This window comes from Sander vitreus, chromosome 8 (genome assembly GCF_031162955.1).
Source record: "Sander vitreus isolate 19-12246 chromosome 8, sanVit1, whole genome shotgun sequence".
Classification (NCBI taxonomy): domain Eukaryota; kingdom Metazoa; phylum Chordata; class Actinopteri; order Perciformes; family Percidae; genus Sander; species Sander vitreus.
In genome coordinates, this window is record NC_135862.1 from 6,368,311 (window position 1) to 6,396,119 (window position 27,809).

Sequence of the window (27,809 nt, forward strand, 5' to 3'; positions counted from 1 at the left end):
TCCGTGTCCTCCTTGGCTACTAGCAACTGCGTGGAGGAGGGGCGGGGGTGGAGTGCGATCACTGAAGGTTTGTGTCATGTGGCTGCACTGACAATTTTGTTGTCATTACTTAGAATTCCCCATTGGGGTGACAGAAACTACGCACTATAGCTTTAAAAGTAAAGTTAGGTTTTTGCTGTCAGCTGTCAACACGGCTAAATGCTGCGTTTTTTTTCCCGAGTGAAAACGTCATCATTCACGTCACTTCCTGTGGGAATGAGAGGTGGGAAACTCGGGCTCGATTTTGTTAACCGAGTTTCCCAGTTGGTGACGCGTTGTTGACAACTGACGTTTGATGTAGGCGACTTTGGTTTACTGAACATATTTCAATGACAATAAACTGTTTATTGTGGACAAATGTCTCTGCCAAGAAACATACAGACATAACATGTTTCAAATTATTCATAAATAGGCCCATTTATAAAAAAACGACACCTTATCCGTGTCTTTTCCCATTCGTTGTCCTGCAGATAACACAAACACCTGTTCACGTGCTGTTTCTATGCCGGTATAAGAAAACAGTAGCAAATCTTTTGTTATTGTGGCCTCCATGTTTTCACACACCTGATGCTCTAGGCTACGGCCAACCGTTGGTGGCACTCATGCAACAAGTTCTTATGCCAAATACCAATATAACAGAAGAAGAACACCATGCATCCCGACCATGTGAACGCTGGCAGTTGGAAAAACAACGTTATCACGGGGCATGAACGCAGCATAAGAGAACTGTTAACATTTAGTCAGTTGGGTGAACCAGGAGGGAGCTGGCTCTTGGATAAAAAAATAAATGGGCAGAGTCAGCTCTTGGCATTCAATTGCAGTTTGCCATGGCATATTTCCAGTTGATCTGCTTCAACTTGAAAACGAGAACAAAAAAGAAAATCACGCTTCAGTTGAACAATGACAGGTTTCTATAGAAAGACACACAATAATATTATGTAGTTACATCAGAAATGCTGCAAATTGTACAAGCAAGGATCCAAGAGGTGTGTGGGTGAGTGCTGAATGAAGAAATCTTTTTGTTTGGACTTTCGCTTAGCTCCATGCAACATGTTTCAAACATTTGTGCACAGGGTATGTGACATGATGAGATACCTGTGGCATGAGGGATTTGGCAAGCAAGTAGGCCTCTTCTGCCTCTTTGGATTTGTTCAAGTTCTTGTAGGTTCTTCCAACATTCATGTGAGCACCAATGTCATCTGTAGAAACATTGCATGGAGTATAAAAAATCAACTACAGGCTGAAATATGCATTCTCTCTGTATTCCTATTAAGTCAATTTATTTCTCACCTAACCCTGTTTATTTCTTAAGTATTTTACATGTATCTCCCACGTTGCTTTGTTGTAACACTCCACAAATGCTAAACTAAGAACATACAACACATGAGAAAAAAAAAAACGTATTGATGTACAGTTGTGTTCAGAATAATAGCAATGTGTTTAAAAAAGTGAATAATGCTCAAAATCCTTAGAATAGCTTTTAATTCCATAATATCAATGCATTAGGAACACCGCACATTCAATTCCAAATCAAAACATGACCAAAATGGATCAAGTTTGTGTTATTCCCAACACCCAACCCAACACAACATATGAGAAACACCCCCATAACATGATTTTTGCACCACCATGCTTTACTGTCTTCACAGTGTACTGTGGCTTAAATTCAGTGCATGGGGGTCGTCGGACAAACTGTCTGCGGCCCCTAGACCCAAAAAGAACAATTTTGCTCAGTCCACAGAATGTTGCCCCATTTCTCCTTTGGCCAGTCACTGTGTCCTTTGGCAAATTTCAACCTATTCAGTACATGTCTTTTTTTCAGCAATGGGACTTTGCGGGGGCTTCTAGCTGATAGCTTTGCGTCACATAGCCTTCTTCTGATCATAACAGTACTCACAGGTAACTTTAAGTCTTCTTTGGTTTTCCTGGAGCTGATCATTGGTTGAGCCTTTGCCATTTTGGCTATTCTTCGATCCATTCCAATGGTAGTTGACCGTTTTTTCCCACGCCATTCAGGCTTTGGATGCCATTTCAAGGCATTTGAAATCATTTTGGCTGAGCAGCATATGTTTTCCCCTCTCCAATCAACTTTTTAATCAAAGTCCGCTGTTCCTCAGAGCAATGTCTGGAATGACCCATTTTGCTGATTATTTCAGTGTGAAATGCACTATAACCAGCATCCTTCCTTCCTTAAATATGGGCCATAATTGGCACCTGTTTCTTCACAGAATCAATCACCTCACTAATCGAACACAACGCTGCTATTATTTTGAACATGCCCCTTTCAATTACAGATTCAATTACACAGAATGAGCAGCATGCATGTCATGACTGTTGGGTCTGTTGGTTTTCTATGACTCTACAACACTTACTAGTAAATTATTTGCCATGTAGAAATATCACTTCTACCAAAAAATTTGATTTATGGAGGTTAGTGATGTTGGACAGCTATTATTTTGAACACAACTGTACTTTCAGGCAACTTTCAGAAGAAGCAAAGAAAATCCTTCTGGGAAACAATTAAAAAAGTGAAGTGTTAAAAGGGTTCAGACAGGACAGAACTGATGATTAGCATAGCAGGAAATCCTTATCGGGTTAATGTGTTTACACCGTTAATCTTGGGGAAACACACTTGGGTGGTGAACCCGGCAAAACTGTTGAGCTGTTCAGCAGACGACAGGCTTCCTGAAAACTCTGTTATGAAGCAAAACAGAAATGCTGGAAGAGGCTGAACTCATTTACGTCTTATTTCCTCCTATTTTTGATGCACACACTTTTCCGGTCCATTTTCTTTTTGTTCAATTGTGGACCATAGGAAAACATAACATACAGAGTGAAAAAGTGACAAAGTAACATTCCGAGTAGCAAAAGTTAATAAAAATGCATGCGTGTGTTTGTCTGTCCTTTTCCCTACAGACAATTGTGCTACTCTAATGCATAACTTTGGCAGTTTGTTGGTCAGGTGCCACCAACAGTGTTGATAAGTAATTGTAATTTCCCTTGTTGCATTGCACAATTTTACAGTGACTGAAGCAGCAAAAATGCAGGCAGTAATTACCAAACATCTATTACTGCTATAAGCTTCTCAAGAAAAGAGTGCATTTGACTTCTGAGGAAACTCACTACTGAACAGCTAGATATTAAGATTAAGTAATTACTTTATTTAGGTTCTGCTGCTTCTTCTACATTTTCTACTTCTGCTATGTGTTTTTGCTGGATTGGCTGTGTTCTTTGGCAAAATTTAGTGGTTATTCTTAAAGTGACTGACTGACTGACTGACTGACTGACTGACTGAGGCCATGTCCACATGTACCAAAACGATCCTTTTTTTTCCCCCCGTCTTCCCTGGAACCGTGTAAAAAAAATGTGCGTCCAAACGGATCCATTTGTAAAAGACTCAACACGCTACTTCATATTCCAGGCCTATAGGTGGCGCTGTTTCTGCTACAGAAATTCACCAAAAATAGAGAAGAAGAGCATAGTCTTCAGTAGGCCTGGCAAACTCAATTCTTTTTAAGGATTCGGGTTATTCTGAGTCACTCACTAAACTGATCTGGGTTGTGCGAGTCACTTGAGTCAGTATGGTATGCTACATCCAAGGTGAGCTTTTGATTTGGATAAAATGCCATGTTTTCATTTAGAATCTTTTAATGTTATTTGGAAAACGTTATATCCATAAATGTAAATGGTCTGAAAGAAAACCGAATATTCATTTAAAAATAACATGAAATTATATTTTGAAACTTTAATAGGACTGACAAATAAAGCCATCCGGACTCTGAACATTCACAATGACTTACAACCTTCGTTATTCTTTAATGTAAATTCCATGCGCCCCTTTTTCATGTATGTATGTATGAATTTAATGTGTTCAATGTGTATGTGTATCTGTACTTGAATAATAAAGTTTTTTGAAGACAAAAAAAAACATGAGTTGTCGGAGAGGTGAGTCTGCTCGCCCTAATTGCATTTTCATATACTACATTTATACACCAAACCTACAGTAGGCCTAGCTAGGCTAAGTGCAGAACATTGTATGTTATTTCAGAAGTGAAATAATGGCTTTTGTTGTGGATTACTCTGAGTTCAAGGAGAGACTTCACTCGCTCATCTGAATCAGATCCACTCACATAGCCGGCTGATTCGTGCAAGAACTCATGAATCACCTGATAACTCATGAATCACCTGATAACTCATGAATCACCGACAACTCACAAGCCCTCGATGATTCGTGAGTTCTCGAGTGAATCCCATGGTCTGCGACTGCGAGCTTCCCGGCTCTGAGTCTGCGTGTCGGGACTGTCTCTCTGCTCACTCAGGCGCTTGAGTTGACTTGTGGAGTTACGTAGTTGCCTACGAAATTGTAAGTTATAAAGCTTTTTGCAGCTAAAATGGCAAGGAATAGTAGAAGCTAATGTTGCAAGAGGTTTGTGTGTGGTGCGGTTATCATTTTAGATTGAATTGTAGTAGGACTCAACTGAACCGGGTTAATGATACTAGAGACTCGCGATTCGTGGCTCAATTTAAAGACTCGGGTTAAAGATCCGAGTGAAATACGACTCAAACAGGTCTAGTCTTCAGTCACTCCCGATCATAACATGATAGACTATAATAACTTTCACTATGCTCATTTTATAAAGGCCGCCGCAAGAAAACGTGTCTTTGTTTACATTGTATAATGTGCTGTTGGATTGCTTTTTATTTTGCAATTCTGTCTGCCATCGGACATGATTGCAGCGCGCTAGCTAGCAGAGCTAACGTTAGCGCGCTAACGCTGCTAGCTAACATCGACAGTCAAACAAACATCAATGATCCAATGTCTTTTTGATAATCTACACGTTTTTCTTGCGGTAGCTTTTCTACAATAAACCGTGCTAAAAGTTACTATAATCCGTTCAAGGAGTTGATAAGCAGACAGATTAGCTAGCTAGTTGATAAGTTGTCTACTTCCACTTTATAAACAGCTAACAATAGCAGCTAACGTTAAGGTTACGTCCCTGCTGGAGCGTGAGTTACTTTAGCGATGTTTAACGTTAGCTACATAACGTTAGAGGTCGAGGGGTGTGGTGATAACATCATTGATACACACGTATGTGGTTTCGCCGTCCAAACAAAGCCAAAAGGGAGCCGTTTTCGAATTTTTTCAGGAGTCTTCGTGGGAGACTAAGTGGGAAGTTAAGTGGGCTTGATATCGTCTCGATATCCAATATCTTACACTGCTCGGTGTCTTTATTTGGAAATGTGCTGCTTCTCCATTCCTGTCTATGAATCCTCTCGGAGATACTACAAACCACGCATTAGTTCGCAACATTTCTGCAACCCGACCTGTCTTACCTATCACACCCGTTCCACACACACTCAACACCTTGTCGCCTGTGGAACTGCCAGTCTGCCACTCGCAAGACTGAGTTCATCTCTGGCTTTGCCAGCCTGACTTCCTTGCTCTCACTGAGACCTGGATTACACCAACCAACACATCCACCCCTGCTGCTCTCTCTTCTACCTACTCTTTCACCCACACACCCAGACCCTCTGGTAGAGGTGGGGGGACAGGCCTACTCATTAACCCCAAGTGGAGATTTTCTCTCTACCCATTGCAACAGTTCACTCCACTCTCTTTTGAACGTCTTGCCGTCTTCTCTGGCGTTATGTACTTTATCAACCCTCCCTCCATCTGACCCTTTCTTACTCATGCCTCCCAACGCTGCCACAGACACTCTCCTCTCTACTCTATCCTCCTCTCTTGACTCTCTCTGCCCTCTTACTTCACGGCAGGCTCGCAAGTCCTCCCCAGCTCCGTGGTTATCTGACTCAGTGCGTGCTGAAAGATCAACTATATGGGCAGCGGAAAGGAAATAGTGGAAATCTAAACACCCAGATGATCTACTTACCTATCAGTCTCTTCTTTCCTCCTTCGCTGCCTCTATTTCTGCAGCAAAAAGTGCCTTTTATCAAACCAAAATTTAATCCTTTCTCCAACCCCAAAAAGCTTTTTTCCATCTTCTCTAACCTCCTAGATTCCCCCAGTCCACCTCCTCCCTCCTACCAACCCATTTTGTCAACTACTTTGTAAAAAAGATAGATGACATACGCTCCTTATTCTCCACCACACTTCCTGAAACAACCTGCTTGCTGCCCCCTCACAACGAGGGACAACTAATCACTCAACAAAATCCCGATTGTTTGCTGTCCTGGCTCCTAAATGGTGGAATGAGCTCCGCATTGACATCAGGATGGCTGAAAGCCTATGCATCTTCCGCAGAAGGCTAAAAACACATCTCTTCCGACTACACCTCAGATAAACATAAAAAACTTTGATCCTGCACTTTCATATGGCTCTTTGTAGCTTTGCTTATTTAAAGCTAATGTACTTGCACTTACAACTTGTCATCTGGAGTTTGATCCTTCAGGGTTGAAAGCACTTAATTGTAAGTTGCTTTGGATAAAAGCGTCAGCTAAATGACATGTAATGTAATAATGTAAAAGGTTCACAAAATTACTATTTTACAGCAGGGCTACTGTGTTGTAGGCATTTCTGTTATTTGGTCTAGCCCCTGGTCGGCTTGTTTTTTGCAAAGAACTGGTACAGTTTATCAACGGAGAGTAAAAACATGTTTGTGTCACAGGTTTTTGATAACATTATCAGGACACTGTATCAGTACACTGTGTATCCCACTGAAAACGAAACATTATAGAAGATCTCACAATATCCCAACAATTGTGCGATACCATCATTTAACTGACAAATTTCAAAATATTGTAATTTATGTTTCTTACCTGGTTGGACGCGAGTGGCCTGGAGAAAATACTGCAGTGCCTTTGCATAATTGTTTTGGTTCTCTAGAGCGTGGCCAACATTATTCCACAACTTGGCATTGTTCTTGTTGACCTGAAGCGGCAGACAAAGACTTAGCCATTATCACTAGTCATCGGTCACTGTTTATTCAGGCCTTTTATCACAAGTTGATTAAAGATTTGTTTTAACATTGGGAAACAGCCAAGATACACTGGCAACGCTGTCTTCATGCTCTTTCCAGCTTACCTTCAGGGCAGAGGTGAATAGAGTATATTCTGACTCCCAGTCCCAATTCCTGTTGAAAGTTTTCACTGCGTGTGTAGTTAAAAGCACCCCAATTATCAACCAGGAAATCTTCTTCAAGTGTCTACAAAAGGACAATGTAAAGAGTTTCAAATGATATTGCTTTGGTAATGCAACAAACCAAATTGCTGACATTTAACATTTCAGCAAACCTGATCATTTTGTCTTTAAATCAATAGCTATGACTTGGTACATATGTAACAAGGTCTGCACCTCTTTTAGAAAAATAAAGGGCAGGATTGCAGCCAATCAACATTGGAGTAACAATTAGTTCTAGTGAAAACTAGCTCACAACATTTGAAATTACACGTTGTTATTGATGTTTTCCTGAGGCACACAGGCGTGAGCGATATGTTTTGTTGATTTGCATAATAGATTATATTCAAGGCCGTAACATCATTTTGGACAAGCACTCACCCTTTATGTGAGACAATCTTGAATCCATGTGCAACAAGAACACAGAAGCCCATGCTAGGCACATAAAGTACCCTCTCTGCCACAACAAACCCCACAGGGAAGAAGAGGTTGGACGCAGGAATGAAGGGCAGGACGATAAAAGACAGGGCCTGAAGGAGAAAGAAAAATAATTATTTCAGTCCATATTATTTTTAGGGCACTTGTAACTACATAGTCACGTTCAGAGATCTTGCTTAAACATGTAACAAACATGAAGAAAATATTAAAAATGTATTCAGTCAGGCTGAAACAACAGTCAATTAGACGATTTGTTGATCGACAGATAATTAATCGGCAACTACTTTGAAAATCTAATGAACAATTTCAGTAATTTTTCTAACAAAAATGGTTCCAGCTTCTTAAATGTGAGGATTTAATGCTGTTGTTTTTACGTAATACTTGACTAAATAAATTATTTGTGTGGGTCGGCCAAAACAAGCAATTTCAAGATGTCACCTTGGGCTCCGAGAAATTACATTTGGCTTTTTTTTCAAAATGATTAATCGATGAAATTAAACTATTCTGTTTGTGAATCAATAATCAAAATAATAAACTAGTTGCAGTCCTAGACTCAGCTTCTAAAAAGTTGACTTTACAATAAGCACCTACATGGAAACCAACTGATGTTTCAGTGGTAAAATCAGATATAAAGCAAAGCCGGCAGGCTAAAATCTATCCATCTCAGCATATGTGAAATGAGCTGATGCTAAGAGATCTGATACTGTAGGTTGTTCATACTCCCGCACAGACGGGAGTCTGAGGGGTTAGTCAGTTTTTAAATATAGCATCAGTGCAATCAAAAGAAATAATGTTTAATGAAGTGATCTGGTTGTTAAATAGGGTCTTGTTGTGGGAGTTACACAGTTGATATATGGATAGTCTATATCCTTGATGTTCCACTTTCGGGATTGCTCCGTTGCCGCCGGAAAATCCGCTGGATTTCACTCATTTAGGCCAGATGTCCGTTACCTTGGGCTTCCTTTGTGTTGGCATTTTAAACTCCGGGGGATTTCTGAGGACTATGGTTAACTGCTCCTCAGATCTCTGCAGGGTAAATCCAGACAGCTAGCTAGACTATCTGTGCAATCTGAGTTTTCTGTTGCACGACTAAAACAACTTTTAAACGTACACGTTCCACCAAAACAAGTTCCTTCCGAGCCTATTTTGCAGCGGCACTGCGGCTTTTCTCTGGTGCTTAGCACTGCCCAAGACGATTGTGATTGGTTTAAAGAAATGCCAATAAACCAGGGCACATTTTCCTCCAGCGCGCTTTGGAGGAGGGTGTGGCAAAGCAAAACTAATATATGGGATACTGGAAAGTGGCAAGTAGGCAAAAGAATTACCTGTATTTGTATTACTTATAATATATACTTGGGTATCTTATTATTTGTATTTTTAAAGTATACAGTATGTGGACCAGCGTGTTGGTTGTTTTCTCCCACCCATACAAAAGAGAGAGTTGGTGCCTGTGTGGCTGCTTATTGCTCTTTAACAGATGGACCATTTGATGTTGGTAGTAAATACTTGATCTTTACAAATTTGTCCTGTGCTCTTAAACCATCCCGTCGTGTACTATAACAATGTCTGACAAAATACTGCAGCATAACCAAGCTGAAGGTAATGTTAAGGTGAGGGGATCGAAAACCCTGCACAGTGTCCTATTTACATGCAATAAACTTAACTTAGCTACAGTGCGTAGTTTATCTCGCCCAAATGAGGAATTCTAAGTAATGACAATAAAACTCAGCCCGTCCACATGACACAAAGCCTTCCGTGATGACGCACAAGCCCCCACCCCTCCCCCACGCAATTGCCAGTAGCCAAGGAGGACACGGAGGATTAAAAAAACATGATGGACTCTTCAGAAGAGGCAATTATCTTCACTCAAGTTTCTGTGCGTGAAAGTCACCGGACGACACAATCTTCTGAACATAGCCATACTGAGAAACACAGAGAGAGTTGTGTGGAGCTGATAGTCTTAATAAGCTTTGTAGCAACTCATTTGTCAATGGCTTGAATGTAACGGACGTTCATTAATATCAAAACGTTACGCACCAAAGCTTTAACTGTAAAAACTTTTCAGTCCTTAGACCTTCATTGGGTAAAACAGAATGAAAGGACGCATTCCACACAGACATAGAAAATCCCTCTTCAGTTGAGGCAAATTAGGGACATGGACTGAGTCAATCGCTGTTACTGTGTATAATTTTTTTTCAGCTTTGATCTAAATTAAAAAATTTTAAAATGGAATGATTAATCAAGAAAATAACCAGCAGAATAATTGCTAATAAAAATAATTATTATTGCACAGCCAGCAGCCACCATAGGTAGAAAAGGCACTTCAGAGCAGGCCTCCGCAGCAACTGTTGTCTAAAACAAGTTCATGCGTGTCGTGCTCCATGTGAGACAGCAGCTTTGCAGTGTAGCTAATGGTATGATATTGTTATGCAACATATTTCAACTGTTAGCAAACCAGAATAAACACTGCAAAGGTCATTATTCAGTTTATTTTGTGTTGATTTGTGGCCCCCTTTTCTAAACTTAAGCTAAGAGCAATACTGAGAGGAAGTTTCCTGACCTTCAAGTAAGAGAGCCATGTGCCTGTTGCACAACAGATGCAAATTTATTAATGACTACTCACTTAAGTAAGAGCTTATATTTTAACCCTTTTCCTTTGTGCTGACCGATATTGCCTATTTTTATAATTTTATTTCCTCGGTTTGCTAAATTAAAAAAAATATATATGTTTTTGGATTTATTTATTATACACGCAGCAACGCACAGATGCAGTGGAAAGCATGATTAAAGATTGAGGTGATTATTAACATTTATCTGGATATTACTGTCAATTGCGCAATTGTTAAAGTAGTGATCAATTTTATTAGCACTACTCTTTGTTGGTACAGGGGTGTTTGACTCTAGACTGGTGTGTTTTAATCGCACGGTGGCAGCAAGGATATTGCTCCAGCATTTTCTCTCGTTTTACATCAACTGCTGAAACCATAGGGTTCACTCTGGACTGACGAAGAGCCTGGTTTAGCTCCATATTGGTGACTGTTATAAAATCAATAGCCTGGCTTTTGGTTTTTAACTTTTCTAGCTCTTCAATTTCTTCTTTCGTGGTCCCTTTCTTTTTTATTTTCCTCCTCTATCCTGTTTCTCTTTCCACCACTCATCCACCTTAGCCCACCTAGTAAATCAAAATACAGTAAAGTAATACTGATGTAATGAGGTCACAGCTTTGTGTTTATGGAGCATCAAAATGCATTTCAATAATCTGGCCAAGCTTCCTCTCACCATGATGACAGTCTTGGCAGAGCTGTGTCTGTAGCGCAGACTGTGGTAAACTAGCAGGCCCAGAAAAGTGTAGAACACCAGGGTGGCCAGGTTACGGAGGTCTAGGAGTGACTCCACCAGAGGAATGGTGCCCATAGTCCAGTCGCAGCAGAGCTCAGAGGGATTCAGCAAAAGCCATGCATTCACAGAAAGTAGGTAGTTGAAAGTCAGTTGTCGAGTGGGAGTGGGGCTGACTGCTGCCGGGTTATCAAATCTACAAAAGAAGACAGAATAAAAGTTAATCTGACCAATAAAACATTAGATTGGTACAGCAGGAGTTGATTAAACAAAAGTGTGTAGTATGTAGGGTGTAACGGTTTTGAACCACTCCTAGTAATATGGTATACTAGAATGATGTTTGTGAGGAAAAAGCTAAGACTGCAGAAGAAAATGAAACAGCCGCTTTTCTTTTCTACATGCCAACCCATTTAGGAACACCATTTTTCCATAATTTCTTTTTTGGTCCTCTCCTTTTCATCGTTTACATCCTGCCAATCGGAAATATCATACGCAAACATGGTCTTCACTTCCACTGCTACGCCGATGATGTCCAGATCTACATTTCTACCAAATCCATCACCACAGCTACATCCTCCACCCTGACCAACTGCCTCACTGATATTCAAACCTGGATGCAAACAAACTTCCTCCAACTCAACTACAATAAATCCGAGTTGATCATCGGCCCAAAAACCCTCACAAAGAACACCCATAACTTCGGTCTCACTGTCAACAACTCCCCTGTCTCCATCCCCACACATCCGTGACCTGGGAGTCATCTTCGACAGCAACCTCACTTTTGAAAACCACATCAACCAAATAACCAGAACTGCCTTCTTTCACCTCAAAAACATTGCCTGTCTCTGCCCATCACCCACCTTCTCTGCTGCCGAAACTTTGATTCACATATGCTTGTTTTATGTGTTGGTTTTATTGCTTATCGGTTTTTAATGTGCTAAATGTGCTGGTTTTACTGCAAAGTTTCTTTGAGTACCATGTAAAGCGTTATATAAATAAAATGTATTATTATTATTATTATAGTTTCACATTATATCTGCAAGGAAACACTTCAGCATCAAGTATTTGAGAGTGGAACTCTGTCTGCTGTCATGTAAACTGAGCTAAATTAAAAGGAAGACAGACTGGATCTGATAAGTTGTGTGTGTGTGTGTCTGTGTCTGTCTCTAATGTCAGGAAAGGACAAGTCAGAACATATTAACACCTCCCCACAAAGCACATTATGTTTTAATTATGTTTCCCTTGAATCTCATTTGGAAGGAGATTTTGGGATTCACACCTTTTCATAAGCCTTTAATGTGCATGCATTATCTACTCTCCTAACCATTCAGAATGGTATTTTACCAAGACCGTGGCATAGTTTTTTTTTTTTATTACTTTATTCTAGTACTTTTCTTAGTGTCAAATGCAAAAAGCATTACATTCTTTATTATTCTACATTCCCCCCCCCCCCATATTAACATTCAATAGAAACACCAAGGGAGAACACATCACACAACAGGGAAGAGAAAAAAAGAAAAAAGAGGGGGCAGCTCCAGAGTGTGTGTGTGTGTGTGTGTGTGTGTGTGTGTGTGTGTGTGTGTGTGTGTGTGTGTGTGTGTGTGTGTGTGTGTGTGTGCAGTATGCACCTATTAGAAAGTTTAATTATTCTTCTACTTATATGCTCTGGATACAATTTACTCCATTTTTCTATTTGATTTCTGACTGTTAGAGAAAGTTTTTCCATTTCCAATGTTTCTTCTATTGTCTTGTACCATGCTTGAAGATCTGGGAATTTGGCTTGTTTCCAAAGCCTAGTCAATTGCTTCAATGCCGTTAAGATGAGCATTTTAAATATGTATCTGTCCCTAGCATTGATCTTGAGGTTTGTATAAATTCCCAAAAGATTTCCAAGTGTGAGTGGAACTGTAAAGTCAAGTATATGTTTAATATCGCTCATTACCTTTTGCCAGAACACCTGAATTACTGAGCAAGTAAAAAAATACTTTTTCTCTCACTGCATCCTCTCCAGCAGCTTGTTCCCTCTTTTGCTGGGTTTGTTTTACATCTATCTGGAGTAATGAACAGAGATGGGAAGCAATACTTTGTTACTGTACTCAAGTAGATTTTTCAGAAATTTTTACTTTTGTGCCGACTTTTTACTTTTACGCCTTACATTTTTAACACGAATATCGGTACGGTCTACAAAATTGGCTCGTTATTTAAATTTAAAATAATTTCAGTGGAGTTCCCGTTGTTATTTTTCATGTCATCAATACCAAATTCAATCTAAATGTATTATTTTATTTATTATTGGATGGGAATATACGTTGTTATAATGTGCTGCAAATTGTGCCAACCGAAACACCACAAACTGCTGGCTTCAAGAATTCACCATCAAATTTGAAAAACACAGAAGTAAATGCATCTTTTTGTTGTTATCAAAATCTATTTGTTGTTTGTTTCAGTAACTTTATTAAGTTTACGTTAATGGTCAGTTACATTTGTTCTCCTGCTAGCAATGACGACGCCTTGGTTCGCTAGCATTTAGTTAAGTAACCCAAGTAACGTTAAGGTTAGCGAGGATTCAGTTTATTTGAAAATAATCTAATACTAGCTGATACAATATTTGCATGTATAGCTTTATATTAAAAACAAATTCATTAACTGGATTTAGTGTAACAGTGCTGTAGTAATGCTAACGTTACTCAAGGCCGTTCATGTTTTCGAGACCACTGAAGTTACTTGGTCTGGTCTCAAATAGAGTTTATTTTGGGCTATTTGTTAACATTAATGTCTCAAACCTCTCAGACGTAAGTTAGAGGACTCATGTTTGAATTCTCACAGAATCCTAGTTGAATTCATATCTTGCTACTCAGTCAGAATCTTATTCACCTGGAGTCCCAGTCTCTGTCACAATAATCATATATGTGATGTTTTAGGCCTATTGGCAGATATCCATTTAAAATGTAGGCAATGGCATATAAAGAGCCTTTTTTCCATGTCCACTGAAGTTTCTCAGCTTGCACTCTAGGAACATTTGTGTGGTCCAGGTAGCTTTGCATAAAAAAAATGGTTGTCATTTGCAAGGCTACTTTTACTTTTATACTTTACATAAATGTCCAAGCCTGTACTTTGTTACTTTTACTTGAGTAAAGAAGTTAAATCAGTACTTCTACTTTTACCAGAGTATTTTTAACACAAGTATCTATACTTCTACTTGAGTACGGGAAGTGAGTACTTTTGCCATCTTTGGTAATGAAATATCTTTGACTTATTTTCCAGGCATATTCCTTCCAGTGTTTAGTTTGCGTTATTTTAAAATTTCTTTTAAGGATTCTCTCCACTCTTGATCTGAAATGTCTATACATAAATCTTTCCCCCATTGTGTCTTTATCTTAATTTCTGTGGCATAGTTCATACAACTGGAATGTGGTATGGAAAAATGTCAGCCAAGAGAGCTCAAATACTTTGGTCAAAAAGAATTACTTTCATAACTTAACAATTAAATAGTAAGAATATCAGATAGCAGTGGAATGTAAAGGCACATCATTTGATTAAATATGACTCAGTGTTTCATGATCTATGTAAACATTTTGAAGTAAAAACTAAGGTCTACAATATATCAAATATAGCACATTACATTGTATGTAAATTTTCATTATATTTTGCACAACCTGAACTGTAGTCTTCACGAGAGGGAACCCATAGGGACTTCTCAAATTTGCGTCAGAAATTTGTTGTGTCCTAAAACCTTAAAAAATAGTTATCCGATCCGATTTAGTTGTTGTTGTCTCACTCATTGGTTAGGACTTCATGAAGGGACATAAGTCCGGAGTGTGTGTGTTAGTTTAGTAGTTGACAGGTGAATCAGCCAATCACATTTCCCTATTGTAGTGGGTGGGACAAAAACACATTGCCCTACACCTTCCAGAAGGCCGCAGCGATTGGCGCGCCCAGTAATTAATTTTTAATTAAAACAAGTGAGTGTCATGCGGCAATGACAGTTTATGCACCAAAATTACTAGTTAAGCTTAGGAAAAAGGTTGTGGTTAAAACACTCCTGAGGAACGAACGAGCGTTTCCTGGGTGAAAGTATTGTGTTTTCACCACGAAGTGAACTCCGCTCCCCGGCTTGAAAGCGTTGTATTTTATGTTGACACCATGTTGTGCCATTTCATCTTGAGATTATTTTCCATTGAGTATTGAAGTGTGTACGTACATACATACATACATAAATATATATGTATGTATACATGTATATATTAGAGGCCGACTTTTGGCATTATTTTACATAATCGGCCAATATCCCAGTATATCAAGCCGATTAATAGGCAGGCGCATCTGCGGGCAGCCTAGTGTTAAAAACATGAATAGGCGACATTTTTTACAGCGCACCCAGACCAACTGCCTCCAGCCCCTCCTCTCGTGAATTCTTGCGCCGTGTGTCTCGCACAGTCACTTCAGGCTCAGACGCTACTGTTAGTAGTAGCATGTTGCTGGTGTTCTTGCCTTGGGATTAACTGTACTAATGAAACCGTAAAAAACACCGCGGCCACACCGATGTGGAGTCTCCCCGAATGTCATTTATCAAAGTCTGTTTGTTACCCCTGTCCGTGGCAGTCTCATCCACTCCTATAACGGAGCTAACTGGAGCTAACCGCTAACGGAGCTAACCGCTAACGGAGCTAATAGTTGCTAACAGAGCCTTTAGTTCTCCGTGCCTGTATCCATTAACTGCATCTATGGACTTGAGCACGAATAAAACCCTTAATTTTATTAAATTGGCTGGACGAGTTTTAAATTACAACTAGCCTAAGAGTTGTTTGAATGACAGAAATCGGCTCAGATAAGATCATAATGAGTGCAACAGGACATGTAACAGTAGGATCCCCAAAACACAGATAAAACACTTCACCAAATGAACAATGATCTAACAAACAAGGTTAACAAGAACTGACTTTAGATATCCCTAGTCTGATGTGATTCAACAGGAGTTAGGCGGAAATAGTGTTGAGATTAATAATAACAGGTCACTTTCTGTGAAGCTTGCAGATTTGTATTCTCAGAAGTTTAATAAATGCTGCTAAGTGCACTAAACTTTCTTTTTTCACTGAAAAGTTTATTTGACAAAGTTTATTTTCTTCTTACCTGTTTCGTTTATTTAATATATTTTTCATACATTTTTTATACAATATACAGTATGTTTTTACATTATACATTTTTAATTGAAGTATACAAGTGTAGTTTTTGTTGAGAAATTCTGTGTATATTAGTGTTACATTTTATCTTTCAAATAAAGGTTTAAAAACAAGCACATATTGCCCAAAATAAATCGGCAGCATTCGGCTGACCCTGATTAGGTATATGTAAGGAGATAGGTATATGTAAGGAGATAACATGGACACAGGCTAATTCTTGCTAACTAAAATGCTAGTTAACATTAGTAATTAAACTTAAACAGCTAATGTAAGTCGAAACTGCCTGCGAGCTTCTCCTGACTGTACCGTAATTTGTCTACTATGCGACAGAAAGTCGCGTGGTTAGGACACAATCATTAGCCTATTTTTACAAAAACGTCTACTACGGAGCCATAACGTGAGATACAAGGTAATGGAGCCTTTTATACCTTGTTGTGTTTCTTTAGAAATAAACAATGGACAAATAGAGTCTTTAGACGCTTCAGATGTAAAGTTATTCGCTGTCAAAGTGATGCCAAGATGAATGGCAGTCAATGGAATGCTAACGGCAGGTGATGGCTTGATAGCATCAAAATGGCTCCATAGGAGGTACGCTTTGTGGAAGCTCGCTTACCCCCTTGCACGTACCAAGGTTAGCACAACAGGTGGATTGTCGTGTTAGTCAGTCACACTATGGCCAGCGCAAATGAAACGGCAGAGCTGGAAGACCTGCCTGTGGTTCCTGTCAAACGAGGACGGCATGTTGGCGTTGCTTCACTGTTGTAATGAACGGAAACACAGGCAACATGTTAACAACTGCATCACCCAGATGGGCTGACGTGCTACTGACTCCATGATGGATATCCACTCAAACTTTCTGTCTTTCTGGCCAGTAGCTGTTTTATTTTACTCTACACCAGTGTCAGATGGACAGACAACCAACTAATAAAAGCATAATAAAAATAAGTAAATGTATATAGAAATATGTAACCCATCTGGTGAAGGCTCTGATAATGAAAACGTTTGGTTTAAGATTTTAAAAAGACAGCGCTCAAAAATGTGAATGAAGACAGTGTTTATCCTGCAGTCACACTGAACATTTCTAAACAACTGCCAGTGACATTTCCATCTCCCCAACTCATAATCTCCCTTTGGCGTTTACTCCAGCCTGTATTTGATCTAAATCGCTCCGGTACAGCAGTAGTCCGAACTTGTTCCTGAGGATCCCTTCTTTAGCAACTAATCATAACTGGAATGGTGAGAATCAAAATAAGCAGTATTGTTATGGCTTGATCCCAGACATTCTTTCAGACAATCTGGAGACATCTTTAGGATTACGGCTAAAGGATTAGCATATCTAGACTAATTGTCTGGAATTTTATCTTTGTTATCAAATGCCATTAGATTGCGTACCATTAGTTTGTTGTGGAATCCTGTACAGATAATTAGAAAAAGTGTAACTTAATCAAATAGAACTATAAACATTTTTTACAATTTACTTTAGTGACAAAGTTACTTACTTTAAAGTAAAATTGGCTCAGCTTTTGACACTTTTGCAATTATAGTTAGGTAATTCAGTATAAATAAAGCAGCAATTTAATCTTAGCAATAATTCATTACTTTTGTTTGATTTGGTCCATGGTTTGACATGCACACTATTTTAACAATTTTTGAAAACAAACTGTCAGTGAATAAAAAAAGGTTTTTACTAATATTTTGAATAAAAACAGCAGCTTGTAAAATGCAGGTCCTCCCTATCTACATAAAACTAATATTGAAGAATATGAAATGTTGAGGAGTATGTCCTTATAAGGACAAAGTGCCCCGCACCACCACAGTTGGTCACAAACAACACACCCTCATGCAAAAGGATTTTAGACTTTTGGAGTAGTAATCTTTACAATCATTTTTAAAGCAGAATTTTAGACCGGACAGTTCATGGATTAATACTTTTCATATTTAGTCTTGATCTTTTAACGTATTACCTACCCAAGTATGCTTTGACAAATAATAATTCCCATGAATAATTACTAGAATGCTATATTATGAAGATTCAATTCATTTAGGGCTGTGATTTGGGGTGGCAGTAGCTGAGTCCGTGGGGAGTTGGGTTCGGAACCGGAGGGTCGCTGGTTCAAGTTGGGTACGGACCGAGGTACGGAGTGTGGACTGATGAGAGATGCCAGTTCATCACACTGCCAAGGTGCCCTTGAGCAAGGCACTGAACCCCGCCAACCGCTCAGGGCACCTGTCCAGCAGTCGCAGCTAACTCACTCTGACATCTCTCCATTTGTGCATGTATAAGGACCTGAGCATGTGTGTGTATTGAAGGCCTGTGTGTAGTTTGTAATAACGGAGTGTAAATTGTAATTTCCCCACTGGGCATTAATACAAAGTATTAGTTATTATTATTAGCAAAAACCAGGTGCCTGCAGCCATAGCAGCCCTGAACAAGAGACCCAGATAAATCACTGCCACTTTGTGTTATTCCCCTGCATGTCATTCTGTTATGTTTGTACTTTTGTTTCTCTGTAAGCACACTGTGTCCATAACATACAGCGTTTGTGACACATAATTGATATTTTAAAGAACTGATAACAATCTCACCTCCAACACCATAAATATCCCATTACAGCATAAATATCACATGCCAAATACATTTGTCATCAGCATGTGTTAGGGAGCCACATTATATAGGTTACGATACTCATAACTTATTAGAAAGCATTTGAGGAACAAATATTAAAAAACACACTAGCTTTTCTCTATTTAAATTCACTGTCATGTACGAGGATTACAGGGAATATTTTTAGTTGTTTTCAGGTCCTTTATTTAATAGGGGTGTTGAAATAATCATTGCATCGATGCATCGTGATGCGGGCCTAGACGATTCTGCATAGATGCAGTGACCGACTATAATCGATTATTGCCTACTGATGTGGCTTGATGATTTTCCGGTCGTTTTTGCCTTTTGTTGTGTTCAGACTCCACTACATTCATTTAAGAGCAGATATAATAAAAAGGGGAGTTCATATACAGTATATCTGACTGCTTGAAATTTGTTGATGAAAACCATGTGTAGCAATATATATAATAATATTGAGGCGGTGACGCATCGGGATATCGAATCGATTTGAATCCTTGACAGAATAATCGTAATCGAATTGTGGGACCAGTGAAGATTCACACCCTTATTATTTAACTAGGTAAAAGTCTCATTGAACTCTTCACAACTGATTGCTTCTAACCTTTGAAATCAAGGATTTCGAGCTACACTTTAGGTACAATGCAAATGCATGTACAGTATGTATAATTTATTTTAAATGCAGAACTTTATGCACTACAAAAATGTTGTAGGCCTGTAGATATCACCCATCAGCAGCAGGAAGTCAGAAGCCATGGGAAGATTTTCTACTTTAATCAAATAAGAAGACATTATGTAAACTATTACGTAATCTGAAATGAATAAAGAACCAGACTTGTATCATGTGTTTATATAATCCTGCAATCCATTTGCATTCCAATCACTTTGACTGTATTCCACTGCCCCTTACTGTCTACAAATGTCCTTTCCTTTTGTGCAGATAAGATACAGCAGCACTGGTGCACAGCAGCTAGACTTTTTAAATACTGGCCAAGATTTAACTACAAAACACTAAAAGCAACTGTTCGTATCAATAACAATTACTGTGCAAAGTAAACTTTTAGTGTTTTTGATTTGTACAATGAATTCCTGATACACCAATAAAAAAAATAATGTAGTCGACAATAGGGGAGAAATAGCTTTAGGGTTGCAGGAATGAAGTGCAGTTTAATCAGCCTTTTGTTACAGCTGATAAGATAATGCTGCCCACCTGGTGAAGACAGGAAGCTGAGACTGGATGACTTGGACCCTGATGATGACGAGCAGCAGGGTGCTGATGACGAGGACAATGAGCTTCAGCAGAGTTTGCAGGACAGCGTAGGGGAAACCGCCTTTACCCTGCAATACTCGCCGCAGGGTGTCCAACAGCATGGGCAAGGTAAACTGAGAGAATAGCAAAAGGAGAAACACAGGAAGGAAGGGTCAACTCAACATTATAGCGTAAGGGCTTCCTACACACTTTCAGACTTAAATTTCACGTTTTTTATACTGTAAATTACTATTCCATTGTGATTTAGGCTTTTGATGTAAAACATTTAAAAGGGAAACTATTGTTCTACTATAATGTTCTTCCATATTTTCTGTCATATCTATAACGTTACAATGATTTTCACGTTAAACATGGCCAAAGCTTCAATTAATGAGGTAAGCGTATTTCAGATAAATCCCTGTGAGCAAAAACCTCAGATTTCCCAACTGTTCTGAACGCTCCGCTTTCAGCGTTGTTTTCTACTCTCGGCTCCGTGTCACGTAACTCAGAGCTGGGATGCTATGATTGGTCATCTGCTCCAGGTAAGCTACTGAAGCATTTTTTGGCTAACATTACTGCAGTCTTTATTGCCACAAGTACTGTAGCTACATGCTAACGCCAGAGAAGCCGTAATCTTGGCTGCCAATGTCGGTAAATTGTCCCTAATTTCCGGTCACATTACTGCTGGAACATGTGCGGATGTGTAACAGTTGGTTTAAAAGCCTTTATTGGTGTTTTTCACGGTACAAAGTCCTGCTGTATACTCCGTTGAAGCCCCCGACTGTACAGAGACAGCAACAACAGGAATGCTGATACGGAAAGCTGACCAATCAGAGCAGACTGGGCTTTTTCGGGAGGGGGGCTTAAAGAGACAGGTGGTCCAGCAGAGTGTCTTTAAAGCCCGTGACACACTAACCCGATGGCTGACCGTCGGCAGAAAAGGGCAGTCGGACTGATCAGTCGGCTCCCCGAGGTCCAAAAAGTGCCTCGGAACTAGGGTTGGGCATCGAGAACCAATTCCTACTTGGAATCGTTTCAAAAATTACGATTCCAGTGGAATCGTAATTTTTCTTTATTGGAATCGTTTAGAATCGTTTGGAGGATTTGGTTTCAAATCTGATCATGGGTTCAAAATTTAACATGCGCAAGTTTTAGTTTCCGTAGCGGCCAGGTGCTTGTTGTGTTGCAGCCTTGGAGAACAGTAAGCGGCGCTCTAGTGTGGCTTTATTTTATGTTGAAAAAGCCCTGTAGAACTGCAAACCACTATTGAATCAAAATAAAACTTTCCTCTTATTTGTGAAATAAGCATGTGACCCGTTTCAACTCCACCCCTCAAAGAATCGGAATCTAGAATCGTTAAGAACCGGAATCGAAAGGAAGAATCGCAATTGGAATCAGAATCGTTAAAATCCAAACGACGCCCAACCCTACTTGGAAAGCACCGAAGCGACGCCGACTTGAGCGTATGTTCTGCGTGTGCGCGAGACGGAATAGAAAAAATTAAAACCGGAAATGACAATGCGCCACGTGGGTGTGGCTTCTCCAGCCGATAGTAATGGTGGCTTGTTCGAAATACAATCTTGTATTTTACGAAAATAGTTCATTGAAGCGTGTTTCTGAAAACATTTTAAGCGAGAAATAGGCCATACAGTTGCTGAATCTGTCTTCATTTCAGATCGACAAAGTCAGTTTAAAGGATTTGTCAGATTTTGAGAGGTGTTCGTCACTCATCCCGCTCGTTATTTCAGGGGGACGGCCGATTATCGGGTTGGTGTGTCAGGACCATTACAGAGGGTAAATACATGTGCAGCAGCCATGGGCAATATGAGAAAAAAAGTGTTTTTTGAACATTAAAGTATGTAAACTAATGTTCTAGTAGAAACACAATATACAAGTATACTATTACTATGTAATAGGTCCCCTTCAAAACTTAATGTCATGCCATTAAGGCTTGTTTAGTGCTAGAAATATGTATCTGTCTGACATACTACCTATACCTAATCTAACCATAACTAAATCCAGGTGGCAACTGCTTTTTAACACTCCCTTTCAATTTATGCTTAAAACGCTCTCTAGTATAAAGCCAGCCATGCTTTGATGTAGCAGGTATGTGACCAATAGGAACAAAGAGTGACCAAGTTTCGGAGCCTTACCCCTTGTGCAACAAACACTTCATGGACACAGCAGATGCCGACGACAGTGATTCCCTGCTCCTTACACAGTGTTGCTGCAGCCACTAACACAACTGTCAGAGCAATGGGAGCCCAAACTGAAAAACAAAAAAAGGAATATACACAAATAACAGACAACCTATGTACAACCTTTTACAGTGGTTTGTCAATTTTATACAAAGTGGGCAAATTCTTGGTACAGATTTTCTTGATCCAAATTATATACACCAAACCCTATTGCAATGCAGCCCTCCCACCGCTTTCCTTGAGGACACAAGCCATTTATCCTTTGTTTAATGGAGTGACTGACTGATACTGGTATTTCAAGGCCGATACAGATTATTAGTAGTTAATAAAACCGATAACTAATATTTGGAACCCGATATGCATATAGAGTGAAAATTAAAATCTTTAAGCCAAAATTAAGATTTTGGAATGTTACAAACTCCAACACAAAACTTCGTGTAAATGCTTTGAGCAATTATTTAATAACTTAGAAACTTAATACACAGTAAAAGATAGTCAGATAGAGTTGTGGGTGGGACATTAAGTCAGACTCAAGGGTGAGTGAAACTGAAGCAGAGGGACAGACACAGAGCTGTAGCGGAGCCAAAGTAGCATTTTTTTTTTAAATTAATCGGTTATCAGGCAAATAAAAACGCTGATACAGATAATCTGCCACGGCTGATCGTCAGTCTAACCCTAGTTCAGACAATCCTCTTCAACGCGATGAGTCAGGAAATATCACATTCAAGCATGTGCACTTCATCAATCACAGGGGAAATACCACTTGCACTTTGCAAAACCACTGAAAAACGTCAGGGCAAAAATAATGGATGCCAGGTGTTTGCTCTTGTCAGCAGGGTGGGTGATGTTAATCGTTACAGGAAAATGGAAGTTATATGGACATATTTTGCATGAGGTCAGCACACCATTTGCCAGTCATCACATTTGTCTAGTATGCACTATTGTAGAACTTTCCCCCGATTCCCAGTGTTATTTATTCTCTATCGACCAATGGCAACATATTGGTCATCAACTTTAAAATATTCAACTCTGTGACTTAATGTGAACTACCTGAATGAGAACTGCTTGAATTAATCAGTTTTGTTCTCATAGGGAAGGAAGAGCAGTTTCATCCTTCAGGTCTTTCAAGGATTTAGCCTCTGAACTGGGACACTAGGGCTCAAAGGATTCTTCGAACTTGATTAATTCGATTACTACCAGGATAATACCAGGCTGACGCTGCTTGCGACACATGCCATGAAGACTGATTACAAAATGAAGAAAGAGCGTAAGGGGCTAAGAGAAGAGACCGGCTGGAGAAAACGACAGAAAGTGTCCAAAGTTTGGAATCAGTTCAAACGTAATTAAAATGAAAACTCTGTACAGTGTGTCTACTGCAAAATCATACTAGCTTACCACAATGATAGCACGGCGTCAATGCTTCAGCATCTCAACAGAAAACATTTCTCATCCATTCCACGAAGCAGACCCGACAAAAGTAAATCACAGAGTCGTATGGACGATGAAACTACACCAAACACAACAACTACCAAAATCAAAGACAAGAAAATACGTAGCAGTGACCACAATTTGACCTAAAGAGCCGACTTGTTGACTATCCCTTCGGAAAAACAGCTGATTGTTGCGCACCATTTTCTCTCACTCTCTCTCTGCACGGAGAAACAGCTGCTCAACGATCTACTAGCATAAGTGTAACAGAGATGTGTAGCATTGTAATCAAATATATAAATGAAAATAGGTTGAGTATAATTAATATTTACATATAGGCCTTTATACAGATCAGTCTCAGGTTGAAACTTGTAGTTCTGAAAGTTAAGTTGCACAACTTAAGGTCATGTTTATGTATGTTTAATGTATGCCTTAGTTTGAGGTTGTTATTGCATTTCAGAAAATGTTTTCTTTAAAAACAATGTAATATTGCACTTAAATGCACTTAATGTTTAGTTTTTTGAGAGATATTGTAAGCAATGTAGGCAATAAAAATTTAGCTTTTTCCAAAAATTAAACCAAACTATTGTATATTATTGCTCTTCAATAAAACAAAAGTAGTTTTTACAGATTACTCGATTAATCGATGGAATAATAGAATACTCGATTACTAAAACAATCGATAGCTGCAGCCCTACTTTCTAATTTCACCCACCCAACATGCCTTCATCATACACTGGTTAGCGAAAATTTGCCAAACAAAATTGTCACTCATCTGGCGATAGCAATGTGCTTTCCTACGATGTGAAAAGAGCGTGTGAATTCAACATTAAAAGGAGAACTCCGGGCAATGTTTACGTTAATCTTGATCGCTAGAAATATGTGAGTAGAGTCGATAGCAAAAAAAACGAACAGAATCGGTCCTAGCAAACTGGAGTTGCTGCAGCTTATGCCCATAGCTCCCATTTAGCTAAAAAGGCAATTTTGGGGGCATATACTAAAGAGTGCCTTTGTGCCTCTTAACGGACACAAAATGCAATTAAAATGTCTGTGCAACATGAACAGGACTCTTGCGTGACAACAAGATGCGTTTTCAACTCAGACATCCTGCCGCTAGCTCGCCCTGCTAGCTGCCGTCCGAGAGTGTTCAGCCAGGCTTCTGCAATAATGATCACGCAGCAGTTCCGTGTGTATTTGTAGCTCATCTATTGTGTGTGACATCGATCTGGCGTTGGTGAGTAGGAGTCTCGGCAGTGGCGATCCGTTTGGTAATTTCCTTAGCCGAGTTAGCTCCTTGCTTCAGCTTCCTCCCCGCCTTCCCCGCCTGCCGCGGCCGACAACAATCCCCCGAGTGCCCGATGGTCTGGTGGATGTCCTCCAGAGGACAGGTCATGCCTTCGCGGCAAAAAATTGTAGTTTATTTCCCCCTCAAAAATAGGTAATTGAGCACTGTAGTGGTTATGACCATATCAGTGACTATGCAACTACATGGAAACGGACCAAGTTATGTCTGTGGCTTGCACAGTGATAGCAGAGAAGGCTAGTTGTAGTCTCACGCTGAAGTCCCCTGGGAATTCAGTTGTAGCAGGAAAAGGTAAACAGTGTGCAGATCGGAGCGTAGTGTGTGAAGAGTGAAGATCGGAGGTGTTCACAAGGAAAGAAGCTTGGAGTAAGAATAACTGTCCTCTGGAGGACATAGCCAGAACAGCGGGTGCTCGGTGGATTGTTGTCGGCCGCGGCAGGCAACGAAGGCGGGTAGAAGCAAGGATGCCAGGCGGGCCTGCTTGCCCGGCTAAGGGAACTATCACACAGATCGCCAATGCCAAGCCTCCTGCTCACTAACACCAGATCGATCACACACAAAATGGATGAGCTACAACTACACACAGAACTGCTGCGTGTTGATTATCACCGAAGCCTGGCTGAATACACTGACGGCCAGACGGCAGCTAGCAGGGCGAGCTAGCTACCGGCAGGATGTCTGAGTTGAAAACGCATCTTGTTGTCACGTAAGGGTCCTGTTCATGTTGCACAGACATTTGAATTGTATTTTGTGTCTGTTAAGAGGCACAAAGGCTCTCTTTAGATCATGCCCCCACAACTGCCGTTTTAGTTTAGTTGTAGCTAACATGTAGCTGCAGCAGCTCTGTGTTACTGGCACCGATTTTTTTTTCTATCGACTGTACTAGCATATTTATAGCGATCAAGATTAATGTAAAAATTGGCCGGAGTTCTCCTTTAAGTTGTTACATTTAACTATTTTAGAGGCTGTGGACGTTGTTTACTTCATTAATGTGTTTACTGTGTTAATGGACTGAGGATGGGAGTAGGATTCGGTATTTGGTTTCGGTATTCGGACGAACCACAAAAATCTGGATTTGGTGCATCCCTAGTTTAAATTGAATTCAATATGCAACAAAGGTCCCCTGCCACGGTTCATGATCGCCCACCCAATCCTTTAGACACTAGGATGCCCACTCGTTATCTGATTCTTAACTCTCACATATGACATTAAGAAATCCAGTATTGATTGGGCTGTAGTTAAAACTTAAGTTACTGCCACAACTAACTGTTATGGTTTCTGTTGGTTTGTTACAAATGTAAACAGAAGAATGAAACATAACTAGAGCAATTCAATGTGAATCAAATTACAAGTTTAAAAGGCCTTTATTATAGATGGTTATTGAGTGTTGTAAGTATAAAAGTAATTAAAAGGTTGCGACATAGAGATTTTCCTCAGGGTGCAATTATAGAAAAAAAATATACAGGTGCATTTAATGACAACAAACCCCACCCTTTAACTGTGTGACAGATTCCCGTGCATGAAGAACCATCAACAAACTACTAACCACAGACAAAAAACAAATGCAGGTGCCACTGCATTAGAAAATTAAGCAATAAACACTAACAATGTAAAGTAATTACAGTAGACCACAAGAAACAATGTTATTTAATTACATAGGATATTCCATTTTAATTATCCTTGCTGCAGTGTAAACCGTGGCCTTGAGCTTCTGAACACTGACAGTATTCCTCCAAGTCAGGTCTTTGATCCTATCCCAACCCTTTCTGTTGACACAAACCTCCTTGTTCTCATGCCCCTGCCCCCCCCCAACACACAAACACTTGACTGTGGACTATTTCACACACACACACACACACACACACACACACACACACACACACACGACTGTGGACTATTACTGTTCATTAACCCTCTGTAGACGAAGGGGTCGTACCAACGGCAAAAAATGGCACCTCTGATTCACATCATAAACATACCGTCTTTTCCAGCTAAAAGCTAACGCTCTGGCAGTCACGGTGGTGTCTTTGGTGTTTTTCTAGCCTTTACAGGAGGTTTTCTATCCAGCCTGGAACTTCTGCCTTTTTTTGGGGTTGTTGAGCAATAAATCCAAACTCTTACATCCAAGATTGATACACTTTATGTCCATAATTTATGATTTTTCGGCCGTTTATCTCCGCCGATTGCCGTTAGCGCTGATGCTAACCATCCATCTATGTTTCCCATGATGCTTTGGGAGGTTGTTTATGTCTTGTAAGTCAATGAAATGCAGTCATCCGAGGGAGAACAAAGATAGGTTGTTGTGAGAAGAGATAACTAACTCGAAGTCAGAATAGTAACGTGACCAAAGATCGTCTATTACCATTCTAAACCGTTCTACAGAGGAGTATGGCATTACTGTTTTGAGTTTTGGGATACATTTGGGCCTTTTTTGAAGAAGTGTAAATAGTTTGTCCTTTATATGAGTTCTAATGTTCATTAAGTTTATTTTTACACTGGATGACTCCAAATATATAGGAGAACTGTTTTAGACAACACAGATGCTTGTGTAGCATTGCTGTGTGTGTTATATCAATAAATATGACATTATTATTTTTATTATTAGCATAAGTGAATGTCATGAGGGCAAACGCATGGAAAGAAATGTGGATATTTTGTCAAATGTATAAGTCACAATGTTTATTTCTTCACAGTTTGACTCCCACGACATATGAGAAGTGTTGTAGACAGGAGATTGGCTTAGCTTGTATTGCTCTGTGTGTGATATCAATACATATGTGAGATTCATGTTCCGTTTTATTTATTTATTTGTCTTTAAGGTCCTAATGTCTTAATAGAAGCGCACATGAAAAAAAAACAAAAAAATAAATAAAACGCTTT

General features: G+C 39.6%; 1 protein-coding gene across 3 annotated transcripts in view; it reads right to left on the minus strand.

Annotated features, from left to right (window-relative positions):
- tmtc3 (transmembrane O-mannosyltransferase targeting cadherins 3) overlaps window positions 1-27,809 on the minus strand; it is a 44,071-nt gene that overhangs the window by 10,760 nt on the left and 5,502 nt on the right. For 2 of the 3 annotated variants that reach the window (XM_078256516.1, XM_078256515.1), the window contains exons 5-11: window positions 22,154-22,269; window positions 19,962-20,134; window positions 10,892-11,144; window positions 7,556-7,704; window positions 7,082-7,202; window positions 6,817-6,928; window positions 1,135-1,238 (exon numbers count right to left, since the gene is read on the minus strand). In XM_078256516.1, coding sequence (XP_078112642.1) covers window positions 1,135-1,238; window positions 6,817-6,928; window positions 7,082-7,202; window positions 7,556-7,704; window positions 10,892-11,144; window positions 19,962-20,134; window positions 22,154-22,269 — 1,028 coding nt within the window. Of the gene's footprint in view, window positions 1-1,134; window positions 1,239-6,816; window positions 6,929-7,081; window positions 7,203-7,555; window positions 7,705-10,891; window positions 11,145-19,961; window positions 20,135-22,153; window positions 22,270-26,908; window positions 27,092-27,809 lie in introns of those variants that run through there. The other variant, XM_078256517.1, reaches the window with a different exon arrangement.